A 27,980-nucleotide genomic window follows, 5' to 3' on the forward strand; every position below is an offset into this window, starting at 1 on the left:
CAATACACTAGTGGCCTCCAAAGTTCGAAATAGAATTGCAGTTTTCTTTTCTCACTTGCACAGAATTACCCATGTCCAACAGACAAGGGATAAAGCGTCAGTGTAAAGGTGCTTCTCTTTTCTCAGAACTTGAGCAAGCTTCGAAAAACCAATAAACGTGGCGCTGAAAAAAAGTACAATGGCGTAACAACAGAAATTATAGAGGTTTCCTGGCCTGCAGCGAGGGATTACCGACAAGATGCCGCTGTCTTGCGGTGAGAGGCCGCCTAAATGGCTTAAATATATGAACCTCAAATCGAGGATACGGAATGGAGGAAGAGGTCGAGAAAGTTGGCAACCAAGTAGCAATTGAACGAGTAAATAGACATTGAGGAGTCATATAAATAAAGCAAGAGAAACACACGGTAAGTGGGATGCCAAGGATGCAAAAAAAAGAAGGCACCATGGAGATTTACAAAAACGGCAAGAAAGAAAACAGGCGAAATAAGTTTCATGACAGTGCGTCGCTATTTAAGGCCCGAGCTGGCCACGTGAGGACAAAGACACACCGGAGAAAATGTGTTCCATGGGAAGAGACACGTGTGCGGCAATAAAAGACCGGAAACGGATCGGCTCATTGCAAACGAATGAAACAAATATTCAATTACGACCAGCGAGACCCGTGCGAATTCAAAGATGATGCAAGGAATAAGTGGTGACCATTCGAGATAAGAAACCGTTAGAGTATTGGAGGAAATTGAAATGCAGCCGCCGCGGCCGGGATGGCGGCCAATGACCTCGTGGTGGGCGGCCGCCCCAGCCGCCACCTCGAGGTTAGGCGCGTAGCGCCGATGCGACTGGGCTACCACACGTGGGCAGGCAGAAATGCGATCGCTGGCCTACTATTATGTGCCGCATCTGTTACATTGGTTTATGACATACGGGCTGGAGTAAAGATTAGGAGATGCCCGCAAACCATTTTCTTTTGAGCAGAACTTAACATTAGTTAGTCATGGTTCAAGTCAAAGTCGCCTTCCTCTACGCATACTCCCAGTGGCGGAGAAGCGGGGATGCAGAACTCTTTCCTCCTGTTGTTTCCTGTCTATCTTTGGCTTCTCGAAACTCCTATTGTTTATATTCTTTCACCAGGGCGATAGCTTATGAATAGAGCTGCAGACTAGCTGAATGGAACAGTTGGCGAAAAATTTTTTGTCACCGTACACCGGGAAAGTCAATAGCCGCCGTAGACAAGACGTGCACGTTTAGCCTCCGCCCTGTGCACTCACGATAAAGCCCAAAAGCGCGGCGGGAGCTAAACGTTTTATAAGGACGCTAAACAGAAACCGTATATGAGTTTAGACTGTAGCGCCATGGGACCCTATAATGTAAAACTATTAATGTGTTTTTATTCCAATCTCCTGACGTCAAATTTGCGTAACCGCCGACGTAAGCATCGGGCGGTAGACTGCAGCGTTGCCTCAAAAGCCCAATCAAACGCCTTTGGAATAGCAATCAAACGCCTTTGGAATAGCATAGTTTGAAATAGCCTTATGTTATAGCGCCGCTGCTTACAAACTATATTTTCTTGAAATTAGCAATATATGACTGAATATTACAAAATGTGATGAAGGCGAAAAGCAATGTCTTTAATTTCGTGCCAACAACCCTAGCGCTGCCCCTTCATTGTCAGGTCATGTGTTTGATACCAATTTCTCGTATCTGAGCAATTGCGCTGCAGTAATAATTTTTAAAACTAGCTAAACTAAGTGTTCTTATCTTTTAGAACAGCATGTCGTTCATCTTATTGATAAAATGTTGACAAAGTTCAAGCGGATACCATTAAAATCGATAACGTCATGGCAAGCTTGGGCGAAAATCTGAAGGAGCCAACGGCCAGATGTCCTCAGTTTTTCATCTGTTCTGGCTCATTCAGCCTGTCCTCACTGTAAGAGTGGCATTCTTGTATTTTAGATGTTCATATAGACTACCACAGCCAGCTGCTAGGGGAAGCATTCTTTCGCGGCGGCAGCGGCTGCTAATTAACTTCTTTCACTCGCAATATGGTTTCGGAGTTCCAATACTGACAAAAAATCGTGCTTTTATAAGTAAAGTTTTGGTAACCCAACCACTATATGAGTCGCCTATAACAGCTATCGTTAGAAAGGCATGTTCCAGTGTTATAAGAAAAGAAAAAAAAAACGAAAAAGGGCGCGGAGACACAAAATTGAGGCAACACCCATTTTACAATTACTGACGACGGTAATACCATTAGCACTGAATCAATATAGCGATAAAATTTATTGCCACCGTCGAAACGACTCATGTATCAGGCGTGCATTGCAGCAGGATTCCTCTTTCACGCTTCCCTAAAAACACCTGGCACCATATAGTACCGCCGCCGCGTAGCTTGTGCATGGCCTCCGAAATGCATAGCCCATAGGTGCGAGCGAACGCTGAGAAACGCGACATGCAGCAACCGGGCTCCACTCTCGCGCTTCATTCTGAACACGCTGCGCTATCTAGTGGCACTGCTGGGAAGTCCACGCGTAGCCTCCGAGACAAGGATGGCACGACCAAGACGGCATGACGACGACGGTTTGATAACAGATGTATGATAGCGTCAGTATGATCACGACGCTATGACGACAATGTCAAGACAGTGATGGCTTTATCACGATTGACCGACGACAATTGTATTGATTGCAATACAATGACGAAGAAAGGTTGACGGCGCCAAAAACGAGGAAGGCTGTAAGGTGACGGCTGAATGACGAGACAATGCAATGATGTAGAGCAGTGGTGAAAAGGATAAAACGACCACAGTATGATGACAGCATGACGACGACTGTCTGAAGGCGGCATGAGGGGAGTCGGATGACGAAGCTGGAATGACGGCGATGCGACTACAGCAACAGCATCATGACCCGGAATACATACCTAGTGCTCATACCAAAAACACATACCGGGCTAGTAGACAACCTTGACGACTTGGACGGAATAGGTGTGGTGGCGGTTCCATGACGAGAGTTAGATCATCAAACTGGAGTGAGACGATTGAACGACTACGACAACATCATTATGGCAGTGAGAGAACGAACGCACGACGACTCTATGATGACGATGGCGTAGAAACGACGGTATGGCTAGTGCCAGATGAAAAAGCTGAAATGACGGCGATACAATGACAACGACAGCATCACAACCACAAGCCCATACGTATTGGCCCAAGCTATTTGACAACTTGAACCACTGGGTTGGGTTAGAGGGTGAGGACGACAGTGACGAGAGTCTTATGACGAACCTCGAATGACAGCCATTGAACGACCACGACGGCTTCACTAAGGCGGTGTGACAACGAATTGCATGACGGTTGCATGACAATAATGGCAGGACGATGATAGAATGACAAGAGCAAGGCGGCAACCACATGTGCGCAAAATTCAAATGACAGCGAAAAGCGACGTGACAGGCAAATTCTGTCGCGCCGAGGAGCAACCACAGTGACGGGACATCGAAAAGAAGTTACGACCAATTAACATTGTTGTCCAAATAAAAAACAATATTGTAGCCGTAAAAAAGAATATGAAGCGTGCTACAAAGCGTGCTTTAGCCAAAATTTATTATATCTAGCTTTAGTATGTCATCATCGCCAGTGAAAAAGTGTTCCAAGTCGACAGCGGGAATCGCTGTGGCGCCATCTGGTTTGTAAAAATGAAAACAATTCTGCTACCCTCGCTACCGCGCCAGCCCTAAGACCATCAAAGAAATCAACTGACCTCCAGAATAGTATTTCATACGACCTTCCAGCGTGAGTGAAGACAGGCAGTGTCTGCGAACGGATAATTCTTCAAATTGCGTAGACGTTAAAACCGGAGCTCAGTCTTCCTAATGGCCTTGTTGCAAATAAAAGAGCAAGGTCGGCTGCCACAGCTTATGTGCTGTGAACCCAATTAGAAAGATTATGCTTACGAAGTTTCAAGAGGTACGGGCCCTCTTTTACTGCCGTCCTGTATTCGACGATCGCAGCACCTATATTTAAACAATGTATATTGCGTCCCCCCCCCAGAATGAAAGTTATCATAGTGGTTCGTATTTTCGCAGAGTGTTTAATTACATGTAAATACGCAGCTGCTGGCGTCCTGCCTTGCTTGCTGCCTCATGAGTCTGCAAGCATCGCTACCTGACTGCGTGCTTCCTTCCAGACAAAGCAACAGCTTTAACGCGATAGACGTAGCGGTAACTTAGAACGCCAGCTTTTCTGTTTTACCACTTAAACAAGGCGCCCCAACAAAGGCATAATACTTTATGGAGACAATATTTTGGTGAATGGAAGAATGAAAATCATGACGGCAATTGCCTTTCCAGCTTCCAGTGATGTTTCTTCTTTGGATTTACCTGCAAAAATAAATTACTACATCACTAAGAAGATCAGCCATTTACGCTCCTTCCTTACCGCTTTCCTCGTGAATGATGATTGGACTTCTCGTCACCTCATGCAACGAAGACATAGACTTCGTGTCCGGTAAACTGCCGGGTGATTCGCGACCGTTGCGAGCAACTTGGATCTGAACAAAGCAAAACGAAGCTTCCTTGATGCTCTTGTACTAAATTTCTTAGCAATTCCCACAGAAAAAAATTGCCGGGACCAGTTGCTACGAACGGGCGGATGTCTGATTTTCCCTTATTTAGAAAAAAATACATTTAAAACACGAGGTTATGTAATTCAAACTTTACAGAAATAGGAATTATAGTGACGAACGCGAAGTAAGCTGCCAACTACGGCCGCCGGTCGACAAGGAGGACGACCAAGTGCGCAGCGGTGCAAGTTCTCCGACTGACAATCATTATTAAAGAAAGGTCACCCTTCCGTTGGGTCTTGTTATCAATTGAGAGAGATATTCTTCGTGTAAGATTGACGATACGGTTTTTTTAGATCATTCGCTACCGTAACCGCTTCAGTAAACTTCTACTTTTCCAATACAACTCGACACACCAGGAATATGTTCAATCCTCTCCGGCGCAAAGTACTGTTCAAGTTCTGGCTCTTTGCACTGCCAGTGGAAAGGAAGTGGTCTTCTGTGAAGGGCCGCGACCAAACTCGCTTTCTGCAAAGGGGCGCGCGTCTTCTCTCGATGTTGAGTGGGGCACCCGGAATACATGTGGCGGGTAATGTTGACTGTAGTCGGCAGTGGCGGTGATTCGGCTCTGCAATGACTTTCCGTAGCTGCGTGCGCCGTTTTATAGAATGTAGTAGTTTTGTGTAATTGAGTTTTAAAGCATTGCGCCCATGAATTGGCATAAGACTGAAAGGCGGACTGGTCGATTTTATATCAATTTGGAATGTTTCGCGCACACTAAACGACGACAACAATAAAAAGGGCTGCTGTGGTCTTTGCGCCGTTTTCTTGTTGTCGTAGTTCAGTGAGCTCAATGCTTTCCACAGTGACGCCCATGAAGTGTTACCGGCTCGGCGATTGCTTCCCGGGAATGCAGTCAGAGGGACGTAGCCTTCTAGACTACATATTGTGGCCTGGTGGGAGCCGTCGCTGAAACGCGCATTGAGGCACCACCTCTGACGTCGAAAATGGAGTCAAATGCAAGTAGAATCAGCTAAGGCCAGATTTGCTTCGGCCTTTGCTTTTGGCCTAGCAGTATTTTAGCACCGTGCGAAACGCACCGCTTCGACACAATTGTTCCGCTTTTTAAACATACGGCATGGTTCGAGCTAAATAGGACAATAAAAGAGAAAGAAAAGAAACCTGATTACTACATCGCGCCCAGCAGCCGATTAATGTCCGCGAGAGAGCTTTGGGTTGCCACAGCTTTATTTATTATGAGGCTGTGTCTATTCGTACGGCGTAGTGCGGGTGAACCGGGAACGACTATCTGTACGACGCGATGGCCGCGCCATTTTGGGCGTAAGTGCGAAGAGCCTCATATTGTCGAACGTGGAAATCTCAGCCTTGTGGCGAGTACAGCTACCGACAAGAAATGACATGTACTCTGAGACTTCTAAAGTGAATAATCGCCGTCCTGCAGAGCTATTTCTTACAAGGCTACCGTAATAATGCACCTGTTTCGTCCCTTTTTCACCCGTGTACAAGGCCTAACATAGGCTAACCTTCCGTAAATTAACTCAATATAAAACTTTGCCGCCCAGTTCACGCGTGCCGCAGATGGACCGGTCTTACACATAATAATTTTCGGTTAAACCTCGCGACGTCGTACAGATAGACGTAGCCTTTTAGTTAAACCAGCAGCAGTATTTGTAATTGTAGACTGTAACTCCCATTTTTTGTACTGAAAAAATAAATACAATTATTTCGTGCAACTACAAGAGGGAAATAACTGGATACAATCTGGTAAACGCGATAACTGCTCTTAAGAGCGCAATGTGAAGTACTTAAGAAGCATTCGAAGATTTAAAGGGAACATACCTTCTCTGTTGAGGAATCCCGCAGGGGTGACGTCTGGGCAAAGTTATCCAGGTACTTTTTCTGAGCTTCTGATGCTGATCTGAAACGAATGTATATCCAAACCTTGTTTCATATGTGTAATCATGAGAAAATATTCGCTCACTATAGCAACCCAACGCGAGCACAGAGAGCAAGTTCACGCACAAAGATTTCATCGGTTTCTGTTCTTTCTTCTTCAATAGCTTATCTTACAAGCAAACTCTTCACTCTACAAAAGACTTCCTTTTTCTGCAGGTAATCCAATAGAACATCTGGTGTCCTGTTGAGAAAGAGTACTTGAGAATCCGACATGATCCCCTAAAACAGTACTTACAGTACATTAGTGTCCGCTAAACACTTTGCGAATGCCTCGACATATGCGTCAAGAAACATCGCAAGGAATATTTGGGCATAATATCAATACCTATTATTAGATTAGCGATTTGTAGAACACGTACTAGTGTACCAGCCGCACTTGTAGGCGATACCAGTTGTGTCGGACGTCTCGAACCGCGTGGTATAATGGGCATATATGTATTCTTTTGGCATTCAGTCTACGCCTAGAAGCTCATTTCGGCAATGCTCCGATTACACCCTGAGGGGCTTGACAGCCGTTTTAGTGACTCCAGAATGGATAGGAAGGCGCCGGCGTTGCACAAGTGGTCAGCGAAGAAACCATGACACAATGTAAGGCACGCGAAACTGTACATGTGTGGCTGCACCGACTACAAAGCCGTGTGGGGCATTGTCCAACATACTCGCATAATTCCCTTATTCACGTCCAACAAGCGCAGCTACGATTCGTATGCGTATTAGGCAGAGTGTCGAGGGGCCCAATCATGGAGGAAATAAAGAAAGGCAACGAAGCCTTCGCGAGACAACCTGCTCTGACACCGCTCTCTCCCAGCTTTCATTCGCCAAATGGGCAACGTGGTGCTTTCAATTCTGCAAAGAGCACGTGTTACCACAGATGTGGCGGCGTTGCTTGGTTAGTTCTAGGTTTTATCAGCGCTGGCCGCCGGAGGTGCTGCCGCTTTCCGGAGCCCGTGCCGCTCGCTTTCGGCTCACCGCATTTGAGACCTTCAATTCTCGGACTCGATGCTCAGAGACATCAACATCGTTGGAGGACGAGACTGGCTTCGCAGCGTGCGCACGCTTAGCGACGCATATGACTTCCGAGAAGCGCAACAGACAAGCCGACGACGACTGGTTGAAGAACCTACGGGGCAGAAACCTGGAGGCTTACGAAAAGGGTTTTTCTTAAATTGAAGACGATGCAACGAGCTATGGAAAGAAGAATGACGGGTGTAACGTTAAGGCATAAGAAAAGAGCAGATTGGGTGAGGGAACAAACGCGAGTTAATGACATTTTAGTTGAAATCAAGAAACAAAAATGGGCACAGCATGTAATGAGGAGGAAAGATAACCGATGGTCATTAAGGGTTATGGACTGGATTCCAAGAGAAGGGAAGCGTAGCAGAGGCCGGCAGAAAGTTAGGTGGGCGGATGAGAGTAAGAAGTTTGCAGGGACAACATGGCCACAATTAGCACGTGACTGGGGTAGTTGAAGTAGGGGAGAGGCCTTTGCCCTGCAGTGGGCGTAGTCAGGCTGATTACGATGATGGAAACATCGGCAAAAAGTACTCAAACCCCGCGGCTCATCCACAAGATTAATTTGATAAGTTAATGGAGCCTGATCATTGTCGAAGTGCAACATTTACTAAAGACACCCAGTGCAGCCACGTGGCGTGTCTAAAAATGACTGCCTTTCTTTGCCCTGAATTGTTACGTATTTTAGTGCATTTCTATGTATCCTCCTTCTTACTTTTTACAAATACTCTCCAGTATTGTCGGGCTATCCTTTCGTCCATACGCCCGATGATGCCGAGGTCGGTCTTTTGTATCAACTTACTAGTGCTATTACTTGTTTTAATGCTACGCTGCTGCGAAGGGACAGTTGGTAGCGCATTGAATGCGTCGCAAGGAAGTCATGCTCGATATATCATGAAGATAAGTCGAGCTGGTCCTTGGGGTCGATAGGCTGTGGAAGAGATGTGAAACGAGAGTGACTACTGGCACAGTATGTAGTGCGTTGGGATAAATGAAAGTTAACCGGGGTAACATAAATATGCGTTCGAGTTATCGCTTCGAAAATAAAGTCTCTCGGCACAGAACATTATTCAAGGTTGCAATGAGCCTACTGATCTTTCCTTCCATTATTGTGACCCTTGACGCGACTGCTCAACACTGCGTGTTCACTTCTCCCACATGACGTTTGCATAACTATTAAAGAAACAACAAACCCGTACCTCATTAAACTCCTCTGTGCAGCCAAGCGCAGCCGTTGGCGCCTATTTTCCCTCTCCAGTCTCTGTATCTGTAGGAGTAAAAGTTCACTTAGAAAAAGTATTTCAGAGTTAGAACATGTCCGCCATTAAAGGACGTGTATAGAAGCACCAATGTCTTTATTCAGTGCTGTAACATGAGCATAGCCGACCTTATTATCTGAACGTGTATTCAGGCCTTCTAAACGGTTTTCCGCATTTTGCACGTATTATGTACACACAATCGGAATTAACCAATCACAAAGTTCAGTTATGCGTACTTACATTTTATGCGGCGGGTGAGGTTACATTTCGCAGGCTCCTTTCTATAGTCTGTCTACAGTATGCGACGGATACCGTGACATGTATAGCGCGAAATCCTTTTATGGTTGGTTCACAGTCTTGAAGGCATGGCCATAACTATTTTCCATGTGTTGGTTTCAAATTTTACTCCAAATTGCGGCCACAGCAGCCGTATTTAGATGGTGAAATAATAACCGTGTGCTGTGCGTATCGCGGTTTTGGCACATAAACACGCAAAAATTTATTTATTTAGTCTTTCTCGCATAGCTTTCGTGGCGCTTATTGTTACAACAATTCAGTGAACGGCTAGTTGTCTTCCACTACAGCCGCTCTTATCGCGTTGTGGAGATAAAGGCAAAGGGCGCTGTCACTGCGAACATATAACCTTCCCTGTTCGTTTTCCGCATTAACTTGCAAAGCACACTTCTCTTGGGTGAAAAATTCTCATGCTTGACACATTTATTCTATTTGGACGAGCAAAGTCTGAACAGTCTAGGCAAATTTGTTTCCCTTCTCTCAAATGTCCGATTCGCTATAAATTGACGTCTAGTACAGAACAAAGGTAAAACAATTTGCGGGAAGCAAGTGCTAAGTGGAAATGAATTTTAACAGTACGCAGCTCTCGCGGATAACCGTGCTAACGAAGCATAGCGAATCGGACTACGAGCGCACCTTCTCCTGCAGTTCGCTCCTGGTCGGCCTGATGTGGCGACGCGGGGAAGTGCTCCTGTCGTCGTCGCACTCTTCCTGAACCTCCATCTCAATGTCGTTCAGCTGGCTGGTCAGCTTCTCGATCTCCCTGAGGGCAGCGGTACGACAGAAGAACACGTTACTCGCAATACATCGTCCAAGAAACAGCAATCATCTGCTGCAAGCTACTTCTTTATTACGGTGCCAAAGAGACGTACGTCGCCATGTTGACAAATGTGAAATGCCAACCATATTATTACATATTTAAACGTCCCTTTTTCCATCAAACACAAGCTCAGATTTTAATAATCGTGAGATAAGGACGAAGTTAGCCGCATATGTTGGTTCCAGTGGATACTCGTCAATTGTCCCACATATTATCCCCTTATGAAGAGGTTAACCGAATACTATAAATCTGCCTATTTTATCCTGAAATTTGTGGCCTAAAGAAAACTGACGTAGGCCCGCGCACTCAAGCATCCGTGCTACTTGATCCGACACCCGCGACGAAGAGCCCTAGAGTTTCCTGCAATATATATACTAGAGGGACCTCCGGCGCTGCAGTCGTTGACTCGCCATGGTAATGACGGGAAGTACATGTATTTGTCTGATCTTCGTGCTTGTAGAACGTCTTACGGCTTCGTTTATTACACTTCATATTATTTGGCTGTCATAAATGTAAGCGCAGTATCTACTCCTCGAAGTGCAGCATACGCCGCGAACACGCCCAATCGCTACGAATCGCAACGATTGAGCTTGTCGAGGTGGTCAAACCGAAACGCGCCAAGCGTCTCAAGGGACGCGCCTGCCCGCGACAAAATTCATAAGGGCGTTTCACATCGCTCGTCGATGCATGGGTCCGGAGCGTAATGGTTTCAATATCGGCCTTCCTTGCTATATATCGGGCGCTCTTGTGTTCTTTGGCGTCAGACAATTTCGATATTTATTTCATTACTTATTACGCCGTACATTGCTGAAAACGCCGAGTTTACAAAGTCACGAGGCACTCTTGAAGCCAGAAGGACGAAGTTTAGGCAAATCCATGCACTTTCCATAACTTCCATGCTGGATCAGCCGCTCCCGTTGCAGCTCCCGTAGACACCAGCGCTAGGGTTGCCTCTAGTATTTATCGTATGAAACTCTATGGGCGGCGCACGCTACAACTCAACGCCTCGGGCGCCCGACGAGGTGCTGTGGAAACACGAGGCTAAGCCGTTAAAACGCGGGAAACGGACGCTCGCAGTGTGCCCGCCGTGAGTGCGCCACTGCACGGCAACGCGAGGCCGACGCAAAGCGACGTGAGACAGTTTTAGTACTGCGTCATGACGATACGTACGCGGCGCGCAAGTGCTTTGCGGAACGTAGGAGCGCGTGTCGCGTTAGGGCTTTTAGTACTGCGATAATGCCGACAAGTCCCTGAAGTTGTAGCCGATGCCACTGGGGTCGTCCGTGTTCTTTCTCTCCACGTGTGTCTGCGGAAGTCGCATGATTTTGGCTTCTAGCGCGAAGTGAAACACGGACACAGAAAGGAGCAGACAGGACGAGCGCTAACTCTCAACTAAATTTTTATTGAAACGAAGAACATATATATAGGTGATTGCAAAAACCGTTTTCTCGGCCCCACGAAAGTTGGCTAACATGCGCCCTTTGATAAATAGGAGACTTGAACAGGAAGGCAAAAAAGGAAAAGATGATTGCGGAGTTAAACATGTGTCCCCTTTGGTGCCTTGCAACACGGGCATAGTTTATCAGATTCCACTGGAATGTGGGAAAGCTTACATTGGACAGAGTGGTAGATGCATTAACATTAGACTAAAAGAACACAAACATTCACCAAACAACCCTAACGCATCACATTTAGCCGCACATTGTTTCGATTGTGGATGCAAACCTTTCTTTAAAGACACAAAAATTCTTTCTAGACACAGATGCCAAACCACGAGGGAAATTATCGAGGCTTTCCACATAAAAAGATTAGGAGACACTTGCGTCAGTCATGCTTCGTTGTCTCTGTTAGATTGCGAATTCCAGTACCTTCGCAATACGTGTGCTAATCTGAAATAATTTTTGTTCTTTGACTTCCATACCCACTGACATGTTTAACTGATGCTTTTACATTGTCATGTTTCTTATGCTACGGTTTTTGCAATCACCTATATATATGTTCTTCGTTTCAATAAAAATTTAGTTGAGAGTTAGCGCTCGTCCTGTCTGCTCCTTTCTGTGTCCGTGTTTCACTTCGCACTAGAAGCCAAAATCATGTTACCGTACCAACTCGCCCAACTGTCTATCCTTTTGCGGAAGTCGCGCCAGGCGCGTTTACTTGGCAAGCTCGCGATTGCTGCAATTCGTACTGCTACTTGAGCTTCGAGCCTTAACTTCGCCTATTAGTCTGGACTGTTGATGTCACATGAATTATTTCGCCATTATGACGAAATTGAGATAATACCTAAACCCTAAATTACCTAATGAATTAATTAAACTACGCAACGGTCACGTTCGAACTTAACACATCTTCCAGAGAATACTGCTACTGTAAGATTATCCCACGAACGCTTTTTACTCCAAACGGCGTGCCTCATGTTTGGATCAAATTGTTGATACGCTAAATACCATAAATTATTTAAACAAGTAACCTGTCACGATATGTGAAAATGTGGACCCATCCCGTAGATATTGCACTCAAAAAAATTGGAGGACGCTTAAGCTTCGCCTTCAAGAGTGGAACGCGACAGCGTTCCTGTCAACCCACCAAGGGGTGTAAGACCATGGGCTACGGCGCAGCGACTGCGCGCCCCGCATAGGACGCGGTGAGCGTCGAGCAACGCAGCGTTCGGCGCCACAACGAAATGTGCGCCTGAGCAAGCGACGCACGCCTGAGCCTTAGAAACAGCTCGTTTCTAAGGCAACACCGCGTTCACTAGAGGCGCATTTGTACCGCTTTGAACCATCGAACTCGTGGCTGGTTAGATTCCCACCCTGGTTCGATTCCCACCCAGCCGAATCTTGCAAGTTGTTTTTTATTCACAAAGTGCCTGCTGGGATTTATCGCTCACGGCCAACGCCGCGGACGCCGACACCGGCTTTTCTGCGACATGAGCTCCTTAACGCTGTCGCGTTAAAATTTAGGTCCGCCGCTGCTCCTACTTCCCTCACGCGAGGAGCGACGCGATTGGTTGTGGTGGGCTGTGAATGCGCAGCTGTCTCCCCCCGAATTCACCCAGGGACACTTTACCTTTGATCGACTTAGACTGGAGCTTCAATCTCCTTCCAACTTGCCCATCTTGCTTACTATACATTCGTGGAATACTAACGCGAAAGTGTTATGGGCCACGCGTGGGTGGGGCAGAAAATTGTCTTGCGAAAAATCCGGCATCGGTGCCGCACGTCTCTGTAAGCAGAAAATTATCCCGAACCATGCTGGACCTCCGCGTGGCGCATAGGCCTTGCTGAACTAAATTGATTTGTCAAAGTGATACCCATCAGAAAAAATCGTAAAGTACGACACACACATAACCTATAGACGTGATAGCGTCGCACTCTAATTTGTAATTGTAAAACATAAATCGGTTACGCCGAAACTCAAACACACACCCTTTTTCGGGCGTTTCTGCCATTCACAGAGGGGCGCACCACGCGCGTTTCCTTGGAAGACCATCCAGACAGCGCTCGCCTTCGCACATCCGCAGCAACGGCGCGCGGAGGCGAAGGAGGAGACAATTCACCGACGATTACAATGTTCCCTAAACTGTAATTTGAGCGCAGGTCTATGGACGACCGCACGCCAAGTTTCATCCTAGACGTCAGCGCTCGTTTCTCCCCTGGTGGAACGATTTCATTTCCAACGGGTGTAGGTTTCCGCCGCCGCCTTTCTCCACTGTCGCGCCCGCGTTCAGTTCGCGCTGCGCGCGAAACGTGTCTTGTTGGAAATTATTATTATACCGGAAATTATTATTGTGTTGTTAACTATCACGAGAGCAATGTAAACACGAAAGGTTGATGCCACCAGGGAAATTCTGCCGATTCACAAGAAAATGGTTCGAAAAAAGCAGACGACAGACATGGATTACTGCGGTGCGCCGAGCAAAGTAAACAACTGGCAAACGAAGCGAGCTCGTTCATTGATCACTCCTGAGTGTATGACAGTTCTTATACGAAACTCACATGAATTTAATAATTACTCGGTATATAATCCTTTTATTCATACAAAAAGTTTCAGTTGTTCGACGAGCGCTTCTCCGGTCTTCTTTGTCGTGTTTCGTTTGTGTGTGCGCTGCCCAAGAATGGAAACCACTTCTGTTGTATGCGCTAGCAGTGGCCGAAGTTCACGCGTCCCGAGAAATTGAATATGTGCACGATGCATTGAACATGACCGGAGTTCATTCCTGCATCACCACTGCACCGACCGATCGAGTTACTGGACGATATACGCCCGTGTCTTGGTCGCGCCAACATTGCAGAAGCAGGAACGATTACTAATACTTTTGTATCGTGCAGACTACGCATGCGTCGCACGTGAACTGACTGCCAGCACGAAGATTACGGCAACACGTGCCTGTGAATGCCGACGACTATATATATACCCTGTGTGTTTCCGGAATAAACGTTCTTTTCATTCTTGGATCCCGCCCATACGATACATGGTGTGAGAAGTGGGTTGAAGTCCCGACGATTGGTGTTTTGGCCGGGACTTAATGCAGACATTGAAACGATGTTGAAAAGTTGCGCCGTCTGCCGAAAGTACGCATACAGGCAACCAAGCGAGCCTTTTATGCTCAGACCAACGCCGGGCCACGCTTGGTACAGAGTCGGCGTTGATATCTTTCAGCATGGGGGAAGCTCGTACTTGTGCGTGTTCGATGCGCAGTCAAACTTCCCGGAAGTGGAAAAACTGGGCGACACGACGTCGAGCACGATCATTGCCAAATTGAGCTGCATTTTTGCCCGATATGGAATCCCAGTCGAAGTATGCAGTGACAACGGCCCCCAGTTCGTGTCTCACGAGTTTGCCACTTTTGCGTCCAGGTACGATTTCAAGCACGTGACATCTAGTCCTGGCTTTCCACAGTCCAATGGACTAGCGGAGAAAGGCGTCCAGATAGTAAAACGGATCCTGAAAAAAACACAAGAAAATCACGACGACTTCTGGCTGGGCCTGCTCAGCTACCGATCTACACCGCTGGAGCACGGTCGTTCCCCGGGTGAGCTGTTGCAAGGCAGGAGACTACGGACCAGGCTTCCAGACTTCAGCTCGCAACCTAAAAATTTTGTGTCTAAGCATAGACAACTTGGCGCACACAGAAAGGACCTACCAGTACTCCGAAAAGGGGATGTGGTGAGGATCCGAGATAAAGCATGGACCCGCAAAGCGCAGGTCATGGGACCAGCTGCGCCTAGGTCCTATCGCATTGTTACTGAAGGTGACCAAGTACTTCGTCGGAATCGGAGACACCTGATTACAACGCGTGAGCCATTCCGACACGATGACCTCGACAGCGATGAGCCGGAAAGCGAGGACGACCAGCCGGTGACATCCCCAACTGGAGTGCCCGCAAACCCGACTCAACTTACAACACCGATCCCAAGACGGTCTAGGCGGATAACTCGTCAGCCAAGACGGCTGCAGTACGACCGCAATTTCAATCAAGTGCATTGTGTATCTCGGCTTTAGCCAACTATTAAACAGAGAAAGATGTATCGTGCAGACTACGCATGCGTCGCACGTATCGGCCTGAACTGACTGCCAGCACGAAGATTACGGCAACACGTGCCTGTGAATGCCGACGACTATATATATACCCTGTGTGTTTCCGGAATAAACGTTCTTTTCATTCTTGGATCCCGCCCATACGATACAACTTTAAACTTCCATCTCTTGAGCACTGTTATAAAATGGCCAAGCTGTCTACATTGCTGCCTCTACTTTATATTGTAGGGGACATACTAGTTAAAGTTCTGTGCGCATGTCGTGCTTGTGCTATGCAGCGATATATTTTATTTTTTTCCGCACACTGTCGATGGAAGTCCGTTATTATCGCCATCAGAGACAACACGGATTTGTAGCAAACATATTGTGAGAAACTGCAAAAAGGTCTTTAGCTTGTATGTGCCGTATATGTGCCGCATCGTATGTGCTGACGATTTTTCCGGCGGCACATACGATGTCGTTTCCAATTACCTGCTCAGCGTCACTTACATGGTTAAGCAGACGCTGCCCTTTCGCCGCATTGCAGCCATAAAAATAATCGTCAAGCATACCTATCTTCTTAAAGGCAAACAGAAGTGTGTACAGTCTGTTTCACACTTAGGGGAAAACACGGATTGTACTGCATCGCGATGCAGCAAGCAATGGAGTCGTGCGGCGGCAGCAGCTCCAGCAGGCGCAGACGCTCGAGGGGCGGAGTCGTGATCTGCGTCGTCTGCTACGGCGGCGCGCGCTGGCTGCATTGTCGGGAAGCGTGCTACTGTCAGGGGCAGTGCACCGATTTCATCGGTACTGCTGGAACTGAGCTGATATTATTTACTAAACGTTGTGCGTAGCCAAACTCTGAGCCTTCATTGGCGATAATGGAGTTGCACAATCTTCTTTTGACTGCGTGCTTCGTTTGTTCTTTCGAAAGGCCGGGGTACTGAGCGCGTGCCCGTACATTTCTTCATTGTGTGTGCTACCGTAATAAGCAGCGACAAGACGCACAAAGATGTGCGCGCAACGTGCTCAGCATTTGTTTGACTCGAAAGGAAAACAAAGCACTCAACAATAACTATGGGGGTCGAACACGATGAAACAAACAGATACGATTAAAGGAATGCTTTAGGTTCAGACAATGAGCTGGAAGTGATTTTTCTCGACAATAATTCAATACACCAGACAGACCCTGCCTGCCGGCGGGGAACTGGACACGTCACGCTCCGAACTTCAGTTTGTATCTCGTCATGTCCCCAGCGGCAGCGATGACAGCGCTCATCCTGGAAGGCAGTCAAGTGTAGAATGACTTGATCAGGGATATGCTCATTCGCAGCACGTCTCAGTCGCTGACGATGGTGGATCGAAGCCTATCCTTGGGCGACTGATAGATGGGATGGTGCGGCAGCGATACTTTCAACGAGCCGCAGACATGTTAAATGATGTTGGCGCCCGGCGATTGAGGCGGCCACTCTAAGAGAGTGACTGTGCGCTCTTCCAGCAGTTCTTGCACAACACGAGCAGTGTGGATCGGCGACCTATCACGTTAGAATATATAGTCGCCTTCCAGGAACGGGGCGTCAAGGATGTATGGAATCAGTACGTCGTCTATGACTGCCCTGCACCTTTCAACAATGAACTTACCTTCGAGGCATATCAGTGGGTGTCGCACAACGCTTAGTAAAGAATACCGGCTCATTTCACGCAGTAACGATGAGATCGGCGCACTGCAACTGACAGTAGAACGTTTCCCGACAATGCGGCCAGCGCGCGCCGCCGTAGCAGACGACGCCGTTCAAGCGCTCGCCGCATCGCGATGCAATGCGCTCCGAGTTTTCCTTTAAGTGCGAAACAGACTGTACATCGTCCTTCCAAGAAAACGTCCATGCGCACACACGTAGGCACACACCGCGCGCGGTACGAAACGTGCCCAAACACGCGCAGTGCAAGAGGCAATCAAGGCGGCGCGAACGAGAGATGGGAGAGGCGTACCACCCGCTAGTTGAATTTTGCCCCGCATGCGGCGCTCTGAACGCCGGCGCAGCAGCGCCGCTCTCGGTGCCGTTCTTGTCTATACGCGCCTTCTTGACGGGATATATTGGCTGGCGCGGACAATCTCCCTCGTGCGACACGTGGCAAATGGAGCGAAGCGCGGAGCGACTGCCTCGCTAATCTAGAGATCACGAGATGCGTGGGTGCGTGGGTGCGATTCACAGCAGAGTAGCACACGACGCGTGCTACCCTGGCGCCATGTGGTAGCCATCGTCGTCGTATTATGGTTTGCTTCTCACGCTTCGGCCATGACTACCTCCGCTTTCTGCCTCATGGTTGCGCTTCCCCCTTAGCCCCGCTTTCCTCCTCGCCTTCTTTACCCCCCTCCCCCCCCCCAACGCTTCGCATTCGCTTTCCCCTTTCGTTGCGCTCATTCACACGGTTACGCCGACGCTCGCCGCAGAAACCTTAAACGAACCTTAAATCACACCTTTGTGCGCAGCCTTTGCCGCCAACGCTTCCAGGTAAAATTACGGTTACGCAAGCTGCAGTTGCCGGGAAGCGTGAGAAGCAATCAGGGATGTTTGAATGCATGCGCGTTCCACTATTAGATGCGAAGCTTAGGGGCCCTCCAAGTTTTTGTTGTTCTTTGCATGCAGCAGTTATTTTAGCCTATCGTAGATCTCCTTAGCCTTCATCGCACTCAAATTGGGATTTAATGTTATCATCGCGACAGTGTTGAGGACCCGGTGTCGCAAAAAAAATCCAGTGTCGGCGTCGTAACCGGGGCTCGCATCTTGTGAACGAAAATTGTGGTACATATTTAGGTATACGTATATACCAATCCTTGCTATATGACGTGGTGCATATGGGGCTAATAGTGCCACACTTTTCTTTGACTAAGATTGCTCATACCCTGTCTCACATTCTTGATAAAGTCATTCCATGGAATTCTGATAAAAACAGCCAACAAGCAAATGTGATTAAACAAAACAGCGACAGTGCATGCCATTTATGTTAAATCTTCTGAGACTGAAATATTAAAACGGCGAAACAACAGGAGCCTGAGAATTATATATATATTTTTTTTCGGCGCAGCTGTGCACAATCTCCGGGATCTGCCCATGCAAGAGGCCGCGTTTCTACCAGAAAGCTCGCCTTCGTGCATACAGCTCGCCGCCATCGTTTCCCTGAAAACGTTACCTTAGGCTGCAGTTGTCGGCAAGCCTGAGAAGCAGCCAAGGAGCTTTGAATGCTATCGCATTTCACTCTTAAGTGCGAAGCTTAATGTCCTCCACGTTTTTAGGACACCAGTTATGCAGACATTCGAGGCGCGTTTGCGCTGTTGTTGTAGAAGCTGTGTTAGTCCGAGCTCAACGACGCATGCGCTAATCGCACGGTTTACCTCCGCCCACGTACCAATTGTTGCAGGTCACGTGATCTGCTGCAGGCTAGAGATAAGAATACAGTCTGCGAGTCGCTAAGTCTGGTGCATTAATGCACGCTATCATCCTCGGCCGGTGTGCGTGTCGGAGGTCACGTGATTCAGAAAAATAAGGCGCCTGAAGCGCACGCTTGCCGTTTTCGCTACAGCATAAACATAGCAAGTAATATTGTGAGGCCATTCTTTCGCCGACTTTAGGTGTGACAGTTTCTGCAACGAAGCGCCTAGGTTATTCGATATTTCAGTTGAGTGAGAAAAAAATTGTAGTCAACATTGCAAAGGAAGAATACGTCAAGCAAAAAAGTGTGCGATGAGATCAAAATTCAAAAAAAGAAATCAAAAAAGAAATCTGCTTGCTTCATATTTCCATATCCGTCTCATGTATGAAATCTGGAGCGTTCTTTATTTAATGTACAATTTGTTGCCCTCACTCGCATTTCGCAAACCTGTACTCACCGGTCGCGAATTTCCAACTGCTTCTTGAGATCTCGTATTTCTGCAACCGCGTCCGACAGGCCGTACTCGCCCTGGAAACAAGTCGGCTCATATAACAGCGGTGATTCTCAGCGCACTTAAATTAGCAGGCACAGTAAGCATTACCAGTTCCGCAAATGCAACAATAATATTTTTTCAATCACCAAGCGATAGCTTATTCACTCACATTTTAAGCAGCCTGTGATACGTTTTATTCGCTCACGTATACAGAAATCTGAATATTGGTCGCCATTGAGTGCAGAGATAAGTCTAAAGGCGACTGTAAACAGAAACCTTCTCTTCATTATTTGCGTGGTGTGATGTAATAGTCGCCATGTAGCGTGATTAGGTGATTGGTGCGTATTACGAAAAGCACTACTCCACATTCCCCTGTTAGTTCAATATGCAGATAGCCAGTTGTCTATGATGCTGCTCTGGCTGTGTAAAATATAATAACTTTATACGCAACTACGTGATGGCAGTGGTAAGAACACAATGACAGGCACTAGACGCAATGGACACTGCTCTTATGGGTCGCATAAATATTTGATTTCCGAATGTGATGAAGGGACTTTCAGCACCACTGACTTTTCCGTCCTTTCGTATCTGTGCTGGCACGTGCGGCTACGCATTCCAAGATACCTTGTTGTCATACGAAATTTCTTCAAGGTGTTCCTGATTAGGTGTGTGTAAACAAGGCGCAGCGTTCCCTCTCATTGCGCGCCCATTGTTGCTATAAAAATTTCACTTTCTGCAAAGTCAGAACGATAGTGTTCTAGTGCTACTGTTGACGATAATCATCATATAAATATTGGGTGATAGTTGCCTTCTTTAGCACGTGCCTTCTTTCCCCGTGTACGTGTGCCGTTTCGCATTAATTACACACATTACCAGCCGCTACCAACTAGGCCAGTGTTCAGTTTTGAAGCTCGCCCTTTCCTCACCGCAAACAAAATAAAATCAATGAATGCCGCCGCAGTCACTTATGGAATGAACACCATTTAATATGCTCTAAATATAGCTTGAGGATATCTTGGCCGAAATGCACGTGTTGCGCATTGATGAGCGAAGGACATTCAGTGAGTTGATGAACCTGTAAATTTCATTTCTAGAGTAATATACTTCGCATGGGCTAAGTTTGCTGGGTGTGGTCGACGCGACGACAACCATGCATTGCGGTACGTGATATTGTGTGGCGGCTGACAGAGCTTGACTGACCCACTTTCATTCAGGAAAATTACGCACGTTTTTTTTTTCCCCGTTTAGGTGCTTACCAGCCACGGTTGTAAAGCTCATAACTTTCCCTACAACTTCACGTTTTCATAGTCGGAATCGTTATGCGTAATTTTGAAATAATTGCTTCATTTGCTGCAGCTTTCTCGTTATTCTTTAAAGCATTTACTGTAGTGTTACAGCGAAAGCCGCAGGAAAGGCGACAGGACGAACACGCCGCGTCGTCCATCCTCTCACTTTCCTATTCTCTGTAGAGCGCGGTTATTCCTTTAGGCACGACCTAATTTGCTCCAGAAGAAGTTGTGAAATACGATAAAGGTATAGCAAAAGCATCGTTCTTACCGAAGATACTCCGCCCCACTGGTCTGCGCATTTTCATTCATGGCATAACCGTTAACGATTGTGCACCGCCACCAATCAACCGAAACGTAGCCATTAGAAATACGAAAATGTCTCTCACCAGCTCATACTTCCTGGCAGCAGCCACAGCTTCCGCGAGCTGCTTGTCTTTGAGGCGAGCTTCTTCCTCCACCTTGCCCAGCATGGATTGCACGCTCCTGGAAGTTGATGAAGATAGAACGGCTGATTGTCTGCTTCGAATTACTTTAGCGGCGGCTTTGAGGCATGCTTCTAGTCCGTTCTTCAGCTGCGCGCTTATGACAAAAAGGTGTACAAACAAAGTGCAGCACGCATAAAAACTGCAATAATTTGCATAGGCTATTTATAGCATTAAAATAATTCTTAGTTGGGTAGTTCCCTCTTTATAAAACGAGATATTAACTTTATCCCGTGCATATATTTAAGTAAGCTAAGTCTGTGCATGGTGCTTACAGCGGAAATTTATTTAAATGTTGAAGTGAGAAATTACGGATGCGCTAGCCGCCGCTATAGCGTCTAATGGCCTATTCCTCCTGTTGTCAGGATTTGCAGCAATGAAGGGAAAGCATGTAATAAAAGCCGCGCACGTCCGCGCCAACAATGACGCTAAATGTTTAGCCACACCAATATTTTGAGTGAGATGACATGGGCAGCTCAAAGGAAACCTCGTATGATGTGGTTCACAGAACACTGGTAATCACACTTCAAGGAGTGGGCGGGGAGGGACGGCTTCGGCATCACCGGGCGTCGCGCCTCCCTCCGGCGAACTTGGGAGGAGGCTCGGGCCCCGGAGCACCCCCAGAGTCGGCGCCTACGCACACACGCACGCAACACGCACGTAGAGGATGTATCGCACTTGTATGGAATGGTCAAGTGGCAGGCTGCCGACTGCGCCAGCGTCGACAGCAGTTACCTAGCGGGAGCTGCTATGTTTGTTGTATGGGCGAATATACCTGAGACGCGGCATGATTATGTATGACCATTTTTGACGTCGGCCTCTGCTTTAGTTTGCCGAAAAATGGCGACTGCCCAATGCCCAATGCAGCACTTTATAAAGGAGGAATTCAAACTGTAGTATTAAAAAAGAGTGAAATGGCGAACAGCGGAGCGCGCATCCGAAGCCCAACTGGAGGTATAGCGCACCCGTGCACGTTGTCGGCCCGTCACCACAAGATAGGCTCATTCGCTCTAAGTGAGTGAGTGAGTGAGGTAACCTCACTCTACTGCCATAACACTGGTCCCGCGTTCTTTTATTTCATTCTGTTTCAAAGCAAGCAAATGAAAAGAAAAAGAGCGCACTGTGGCGGGTATCCTCACATCTGGCCTGCAAACCCGACGTCCATTCATCGCTGGTGATGACTGGGCGACGGTGCGCACTGTCTCTTCAGATGTGCTTTGGGCGCTCGCTCCCCGTTCGCATTTCATTTATTTTTCCCTCACAGCACACGAACCTGAGCAGCAAGCTCTTTTCCCGAAGCTTCCCTTGCAGGTCGAGCCAACGGCCGCCCCTACCCGCCGTTCGTCCGCCGTCCTGACTGTCTTCATCCCGTTGGCGGCGCTCCGTTTGCAGTGCCTCGATTATGGTGTTCTGGTCCTCCAAGTCGCGCGTCGCCTGTTCTAGGGACTGCGACAGCTGCTTCACCTGCCGGTCACGTTCCTCCAGAGCCTGCGCGTGCGAATGGAGGGCAATTAAATCTTATTTTCATGCAAGGGAACCGGCTCTTCAAACTATACCACGGATTGTAATAGCGAGATCACGGGCGGCATTCTTAACTGCGCCTTGTCTTGAGTTGTGCGAATGGTGAATAATGTAGCAAGGAACGCCTGACACCGGGAAGTGCACTACGTCTTCTCACAGAGGACGAAATATTTCAGTTATCTGTTATAAATATTTCACTATCGGAATATTTATTTCATTCGAAAATTGCGACAACGAGGAGTAGAAGGGTGCAGTGCGCTGGCTGCTGGGTGACATAAGGAGAAAGTCGCCTCGAGTACCACGGTTCTTGGCTCGCTTTTCCCTCCCACCTTCGGTTTCGTGCGATGCGATAGTCCAAGATTCCTCGTGTCACATTTCCGCGAGTAATGCTATTTTTCCAGATCCAAAAGCTATGATGGCTTGTCGGAAATATCACTTGAAGTTCTCAATTACGATAAGCCCGCTGACTCTGAAAGTTTAAAAGCAAAATCGTGAGCTTGCTAGTCGACAAGATTGCGGCTATCGTCAACCCTTTGTGATGCACACCTTCTTGTGATTCATATCACTGTTCTCGCAACGCTCGCCAGCCTTTACTTGTGCGGTTACTTCGGCGGGTTTGGTTCAGAAATCAAATGGGCCCTAAATTGATTTCACTAGCCCTGTCTTTCTGTAGCATGCATACAAATTAAGCTGCTCAGCTATCTGTTTTTGCTGAGAAATAAATAACAGCCACAACTCCAGTTTAGCGCTATCTAACGCGGAGCATTGTTCTTTAGTAACAGAGAGGCACTGACGAACTTTAGTAATTTTCTCACGCTGAACGCACAGCACAGGTTGTGAGGGTGAAAATATTCTGTGACATTGCACTGTCGCAGAATATGATTACGTTCAATTTTACACTTCCAGGGTGTGTAGAGCACACACAAAACTACCATAGCTTGGCCTATTTCTCGATTTCACTTCGGCGAACCGCAATACGTGGGACCAATAAAAGACGAGGCAGGCGGGACATGCACTTGTCCGGCCTGCCTCGTCTTCCTTCAGCCCCGTCTGCTGCGCTTGACCGAAGTCAAATATACACCACCAACTCGTCTACGATTCTACTCTTCTATATTAGCCGCAGTTCACTGGTCCACGGACTGCAGTTTCGACAGTGTTTTGACTGTTGACATCAATGGTGGTTTCAGTGGCAGATTCACCGGCCAGAGCACTATAAACCCAATGGGCGTCTTTGCTGACGTCAATGGGCACGCGTTATTGGAAGAACCCCGGTGCACTAACCATTGAATCTGAGAAGGATTGTGTCAAGCGTTAAATGCTTCATTGGCGCTGTACCGAGTTTGAAGGCCACACAGAGCGCTATGTGGCCGTTCGGTAACAGCAGTGCGGTCCAAATGCAGTCCTAGGTGACTGTTTCAGATGCTCTGTTAGACTGCACGGGTTTGAGGATCGGCTCATGAAAGACTGGGTTGCCTTCGGGATAGTCCATGAAAACGGTAACCATAGTCGACCGCAAAAACTGATCTAAATTCAGTCGCAATACTTCGAATAAAAAGGTTATTACTGTTTTTTAATCAATCGTTCTGAAACAATTAATAAGCATATGTTTTATATGTACTATGCATATGGTTTATATGTTATAAGCATATGTACTCTGAAGGTCATGTAATGGGTGATCCGCTTCGGCAATTCACTTTACTACGGTAACGCCTGCATGGCGTGAGTAATCAGAGAAGTTTATTCAAGCATGCACGATTTTACAAAGCTTGTATGATGTTTCTTAAATGTACATGAGTGGTCAAGGGTATCAAATGACGCAATCATGTTCGACATCTGGGGAAGGTATTATGAAAGCTAGCCTACAGGAGTGAAAAGGCGGCATGCATCATGTTGCACTTCAGAGACGGCAGCAGCGATCGGCTGTTAGCAGAAGCAAGAATCTGTTGCACCTATGTATCCCACAATACTAAAAGGTTCATTTAGGAAGCTTCTATTTATAACAATCTCCATGCTCAACTTATGTTTGGCTTAGTATACCGCAAAAGCAGGATCAGTGGAAATTGCTGCTTTATGTTTCGATGTTTTTAAATGAAATCAACCATGTGCAGTACTATGCGGTACTTGCGCGTAGATTAGACTGTAGTACTTAAGTTTTAGTGCTCAATGAAACGTGTCGGTTGCGGAGTGATCAGAAAAGATGATGGTTGAAGACGATCTACGCTTTTGCAAACTATTGATGTATATTAGAAACTGTAAAGGACGAAACGTGCTACTCTGTGACTTCACAAAAGCGACGTAGTCAAACAGTTAATTACCTGCGAATGTATGATAGCCTCGACAATTTTCCGTCGGTACTCGTGAAGAGTGTATGATATCTGAGCCGCAAGAGCAGCTAAAAACAAGCAGAGAAATAACGTGGTCTCACCTTTCTCAAGAGGCTCACTGTAGAGTGATCGGAGTCGAGGCGGATTTGGGCGAAATTCTCTTCCATGGTGGAAAGCCGCTCCCGCTGCTCCACCAGTTCTTGCTCCTTGAGTGCAATCATCTCCTGCGTGGATCACCGCCACTGGTATTGATCGATATCGAGAGCGCGGTTATTTTTAACGCGACAGCGTTAAGGAGCTCGTGCCGCAGAAAAGCCGGTGTCGTCGGCGTTGGTGTCGGCGTCAGCTTGCAACTTGCAAGATGGGCTGGGTGGGAATCGAACCAGGGTCTCCGGAGCGTGAGACGGAGACGATACCACTCAGCCACAAGTTTTTTTTTTTAATTACCGGCTTGGCAAAAGAAATTACAATTTCAATATTACATTGCCATAAAAAACAACTAGTCAATGCCGGATCAGTGTGGTGTGATAAGAACGATGTAGGCTAGTCACTTTGTCCAAAGCACTTAGCCAAGCAGGAGGATCACTCTGTGCACAGGAAAATTCGCGTATATATAACACACTCTCAATGAAGTATTCATGTGCTGGGGCCTGAACAATGCGCTCATGTCTGATATCCATACACGTTCGCCACACACTGTGCATACAAAGAAGCATTAACAGATCGACAGGCACTCCCTCTGGTTCCGCGCACGGCAGGAAGCCTAGCCCGAAAGCACTTAACGGCAATTCCTTTTTAAAGCGCCACGAGTTCGATGCTTCAAAGCGGTACAAAACCACCTCTAGTGAATGCGGTGTTGCCTTAGAAACGTGCCGTAGAACGTTATACTGCGGTGTATATCGGTATTTATAAGCATGTAACTTACAGAAGTCGCAGTTACACGAGTAGCGAAGAACATTTCCGCTACATTTCTTCTGCGCTCTGCGCACACACAGAGCCATCTTGCGGCAAACACAGAAGACCCCCTCCTCGCAATGTGCGGCACTGCCCCGACACGTGGTGCGCCACTCGGCGCTTCTCCCCTTCGGGCCGTGCGGGGACCAGTGCAAGGATGCCCCACTTGCGTTTAATAAGTTTTCTCGCTCTCTCCCCTTCCAACTTCACTCGTCACTCGCACCCTCGCGTTTTGGCGACGTGGCTCCTCTTTCCGCTCAGAGCTCGATTCCTAGGTGCAGCGTCCGATGCGGGACGCCTCTGACCTGATCGCTGTGCCGTAGCGCGTCTGGTGGGAAAGCGTCCCCTGCGATGCGTGCCGAGCTGCTTCCGAGGAGTCATGCGTCTGCGAGGTGCTCCCGAGCAAGAGAGAGGACGATCCCATCGTGGCGTCAACCCCATGATCACGTCGGCCTTCATGGCACGTCGCGGCCCGGCTTCCCATGCTGATCACGACGTTTGGCTCGCGTAGATAATTTCTCCCTCCGAGACACCTAGTTCTTTGGTTCGTTCTGCTTGCTCAGGCACACGTTTCGTTGCCGCGCCGAACGCTGCGTTGCTCGGTGCTCTCCGCGTGATTAGTGGGTGCAAAGTCCGATGCAGGGCGCCTCATAAGTGATCGCTGCGCCGTAGCGCAATGTCTTACACCCCTTGACGGGTCGACGGGAAAGCTATCGCGTTGCACTCTTAAAGGCGAAGCTTAAGCGTCCTCCAATTTTTTTATTCTAAGGAACCTTCTCTAATATTCAAATTTCTGTCATATTGTGGTCGTATGTGCAACCAACAATGCACGAGAACACTAGATCGCTATCCGACCACAACCGGCCAAAAACTATCAATCCCCTACTATCATTACCTAATAAACTGCACAGCTCCTGCCGTATGTGCTTAAGCGCTTCACAACATAGTTGCCGAGTAAGCACTAATAACGAATTTCGATGTCGCCATGATGTCATCGAAGTGTGTGAACGTAATAGGCCGGCGCATTTATACATATTCTTTTGAGTTCGACAGCAGTGCCTATTGCCCTGTAATTTTAGGTCACTATCGACTATTAGAGTGCCAGCACGGCCTAATAAATTAGATATTTTCCAGTTCACTGAAAGTAAATAAGTTCAACCTCACTGATATTTTCATCATTACCGAAGAAGGTAACACATATACGTTATGCACTTATGTCCGATAGATATACGTTGAAGACAGAGACTGACGTCCGCCAGATACGGTTTGCCGATCAAACTGCTAAGGTGGCGTTGGCACGAGCCCTCCACTCACGCATTCTTAACCTCTCCTTCTTCAATTGTTATCACTACTCCCGCGGCTTGCCTTCACATTTACGCCTCCAGGAGATGGAACCGCTTCACAGGGCGTTGGACTTGCTGGCCATTCGACAGTAATATGCGGAAGGACCATGCAATACCGTCTACACATGGAAACGCCTAACGACACGGCCCATCTTCCATTCCAGAGGTGACGCGTTTACGTCCTCGCTAACGACGAGATTGTCGGACGTTCGGAGGCTTGATGTGTCGAGTAGCGGGTAAAAACGGAGGATATTCCTTCGTCCACCACTTCCAGAGTCTCCAAAGTAAATCTCCCCAATGCCCAGCTCGTTGTCGAAAGCCTAGCGCAGAAGCACTTAGAGAAGCATTTACTGGTTCTGTTGGCAAAGCGACGAGACACTTGCGACTAAGAAGCATGAGGGCCTCAGAATTCCTGTGAATGTGACGTCATCTACCAGGTAGGTGAGCGGACGACAGTCAATTGCCGCCTCAACTTCAGCAAGCTTGGTTGTAACTTAAGCTGCTCCGTCCAAGGAAACGCTTTAGTGCATCTTTATTTGTGCAGATCCCACGTTCCCAAAAGCCTCCCTACCAATGTGCACATTCCGCAATGAAGTTCCATTCGATTCTGCGAGAGCTGACCTTGTCTTGGACGTTGTTTTTCATAAGAGTTGCTTGTCGCTGCGACGGAATACCTTAGTCTCACATTGAGCGCTGAAAGGAATT

The 27,980-nt window shown here is 47.5% G+C and overlaps 1 protein-coding gene across 4 annotated transcripts in view; it reads right to left on the reverse strand.

Annotated features, from left to right (window-relative positions):
* Positions 1 to 27,980, reverse strand: part of LOC135921471 (centrosomal protein of 290 kDa-like) — a 216,803-nt gene that overhangs the window by 70,108 nt on the left and 118,715 nt on the right. For all 4 annotated transcript variants that reach the window (XM_070528010.1, XM_070528007.1, XM_070528008.1 and 1 more), the window contains 9 exons: positions 25,080 to 25,202; positions 22,407 to 22,621; positions 21,038 to 21,134; positions 19,327 to 19,397; positions 9,734 to 9,860; positions 8,744 to 8,811; positions 6,417 to 6,495; positions 4,433 to 4,544; positions 4,337 to 4,374 (listed from right to left, as the gene is read on the reverse strand). In XM_070528010.1, the coding sequence (XP_070384111.1) occupies positions 4,337 to 4,374; positions 4,433 to 4,544; positions 6,417 to 6,495; positions 8,744 to 8,811; positions 9,734 to 9,860; positions 19,327 to 19,397; positions 21,038 to 21,134; positions 22,407 to 22,621; positions 25,080 to 25,202 (930 nt within the window). The remainder of the gene's footprint in view (positions 1 to 4,336; positions 4,375 to 4,432; positions 4,545 to 6,416; positions 6,496 to 8,743; positions 8,812 to 9,733; positions 9,861 to 19,326; positions 19,398 to 21,037; positions 21,135 to 22,406; positions 22,622 to 25,079; positions 25,203 to 27,980) is intronic.

Source organism: Dermacentor albipictus, chromosome 10 (genome assembly GCF_038994185.2).
Source record: "Dermacentor albipictus isolate Rhodes 1998 colony chromosome 10, USDA_Dalb.pri_finalv2, whole genome shotgun sequence".
NCBI classification, from domain to species: Eukaryota; Metazoa; Arthropoda; class Arachnida; order Ixodida; family Ixodidae; genus Dermacentor; species Dermacentor albipictus.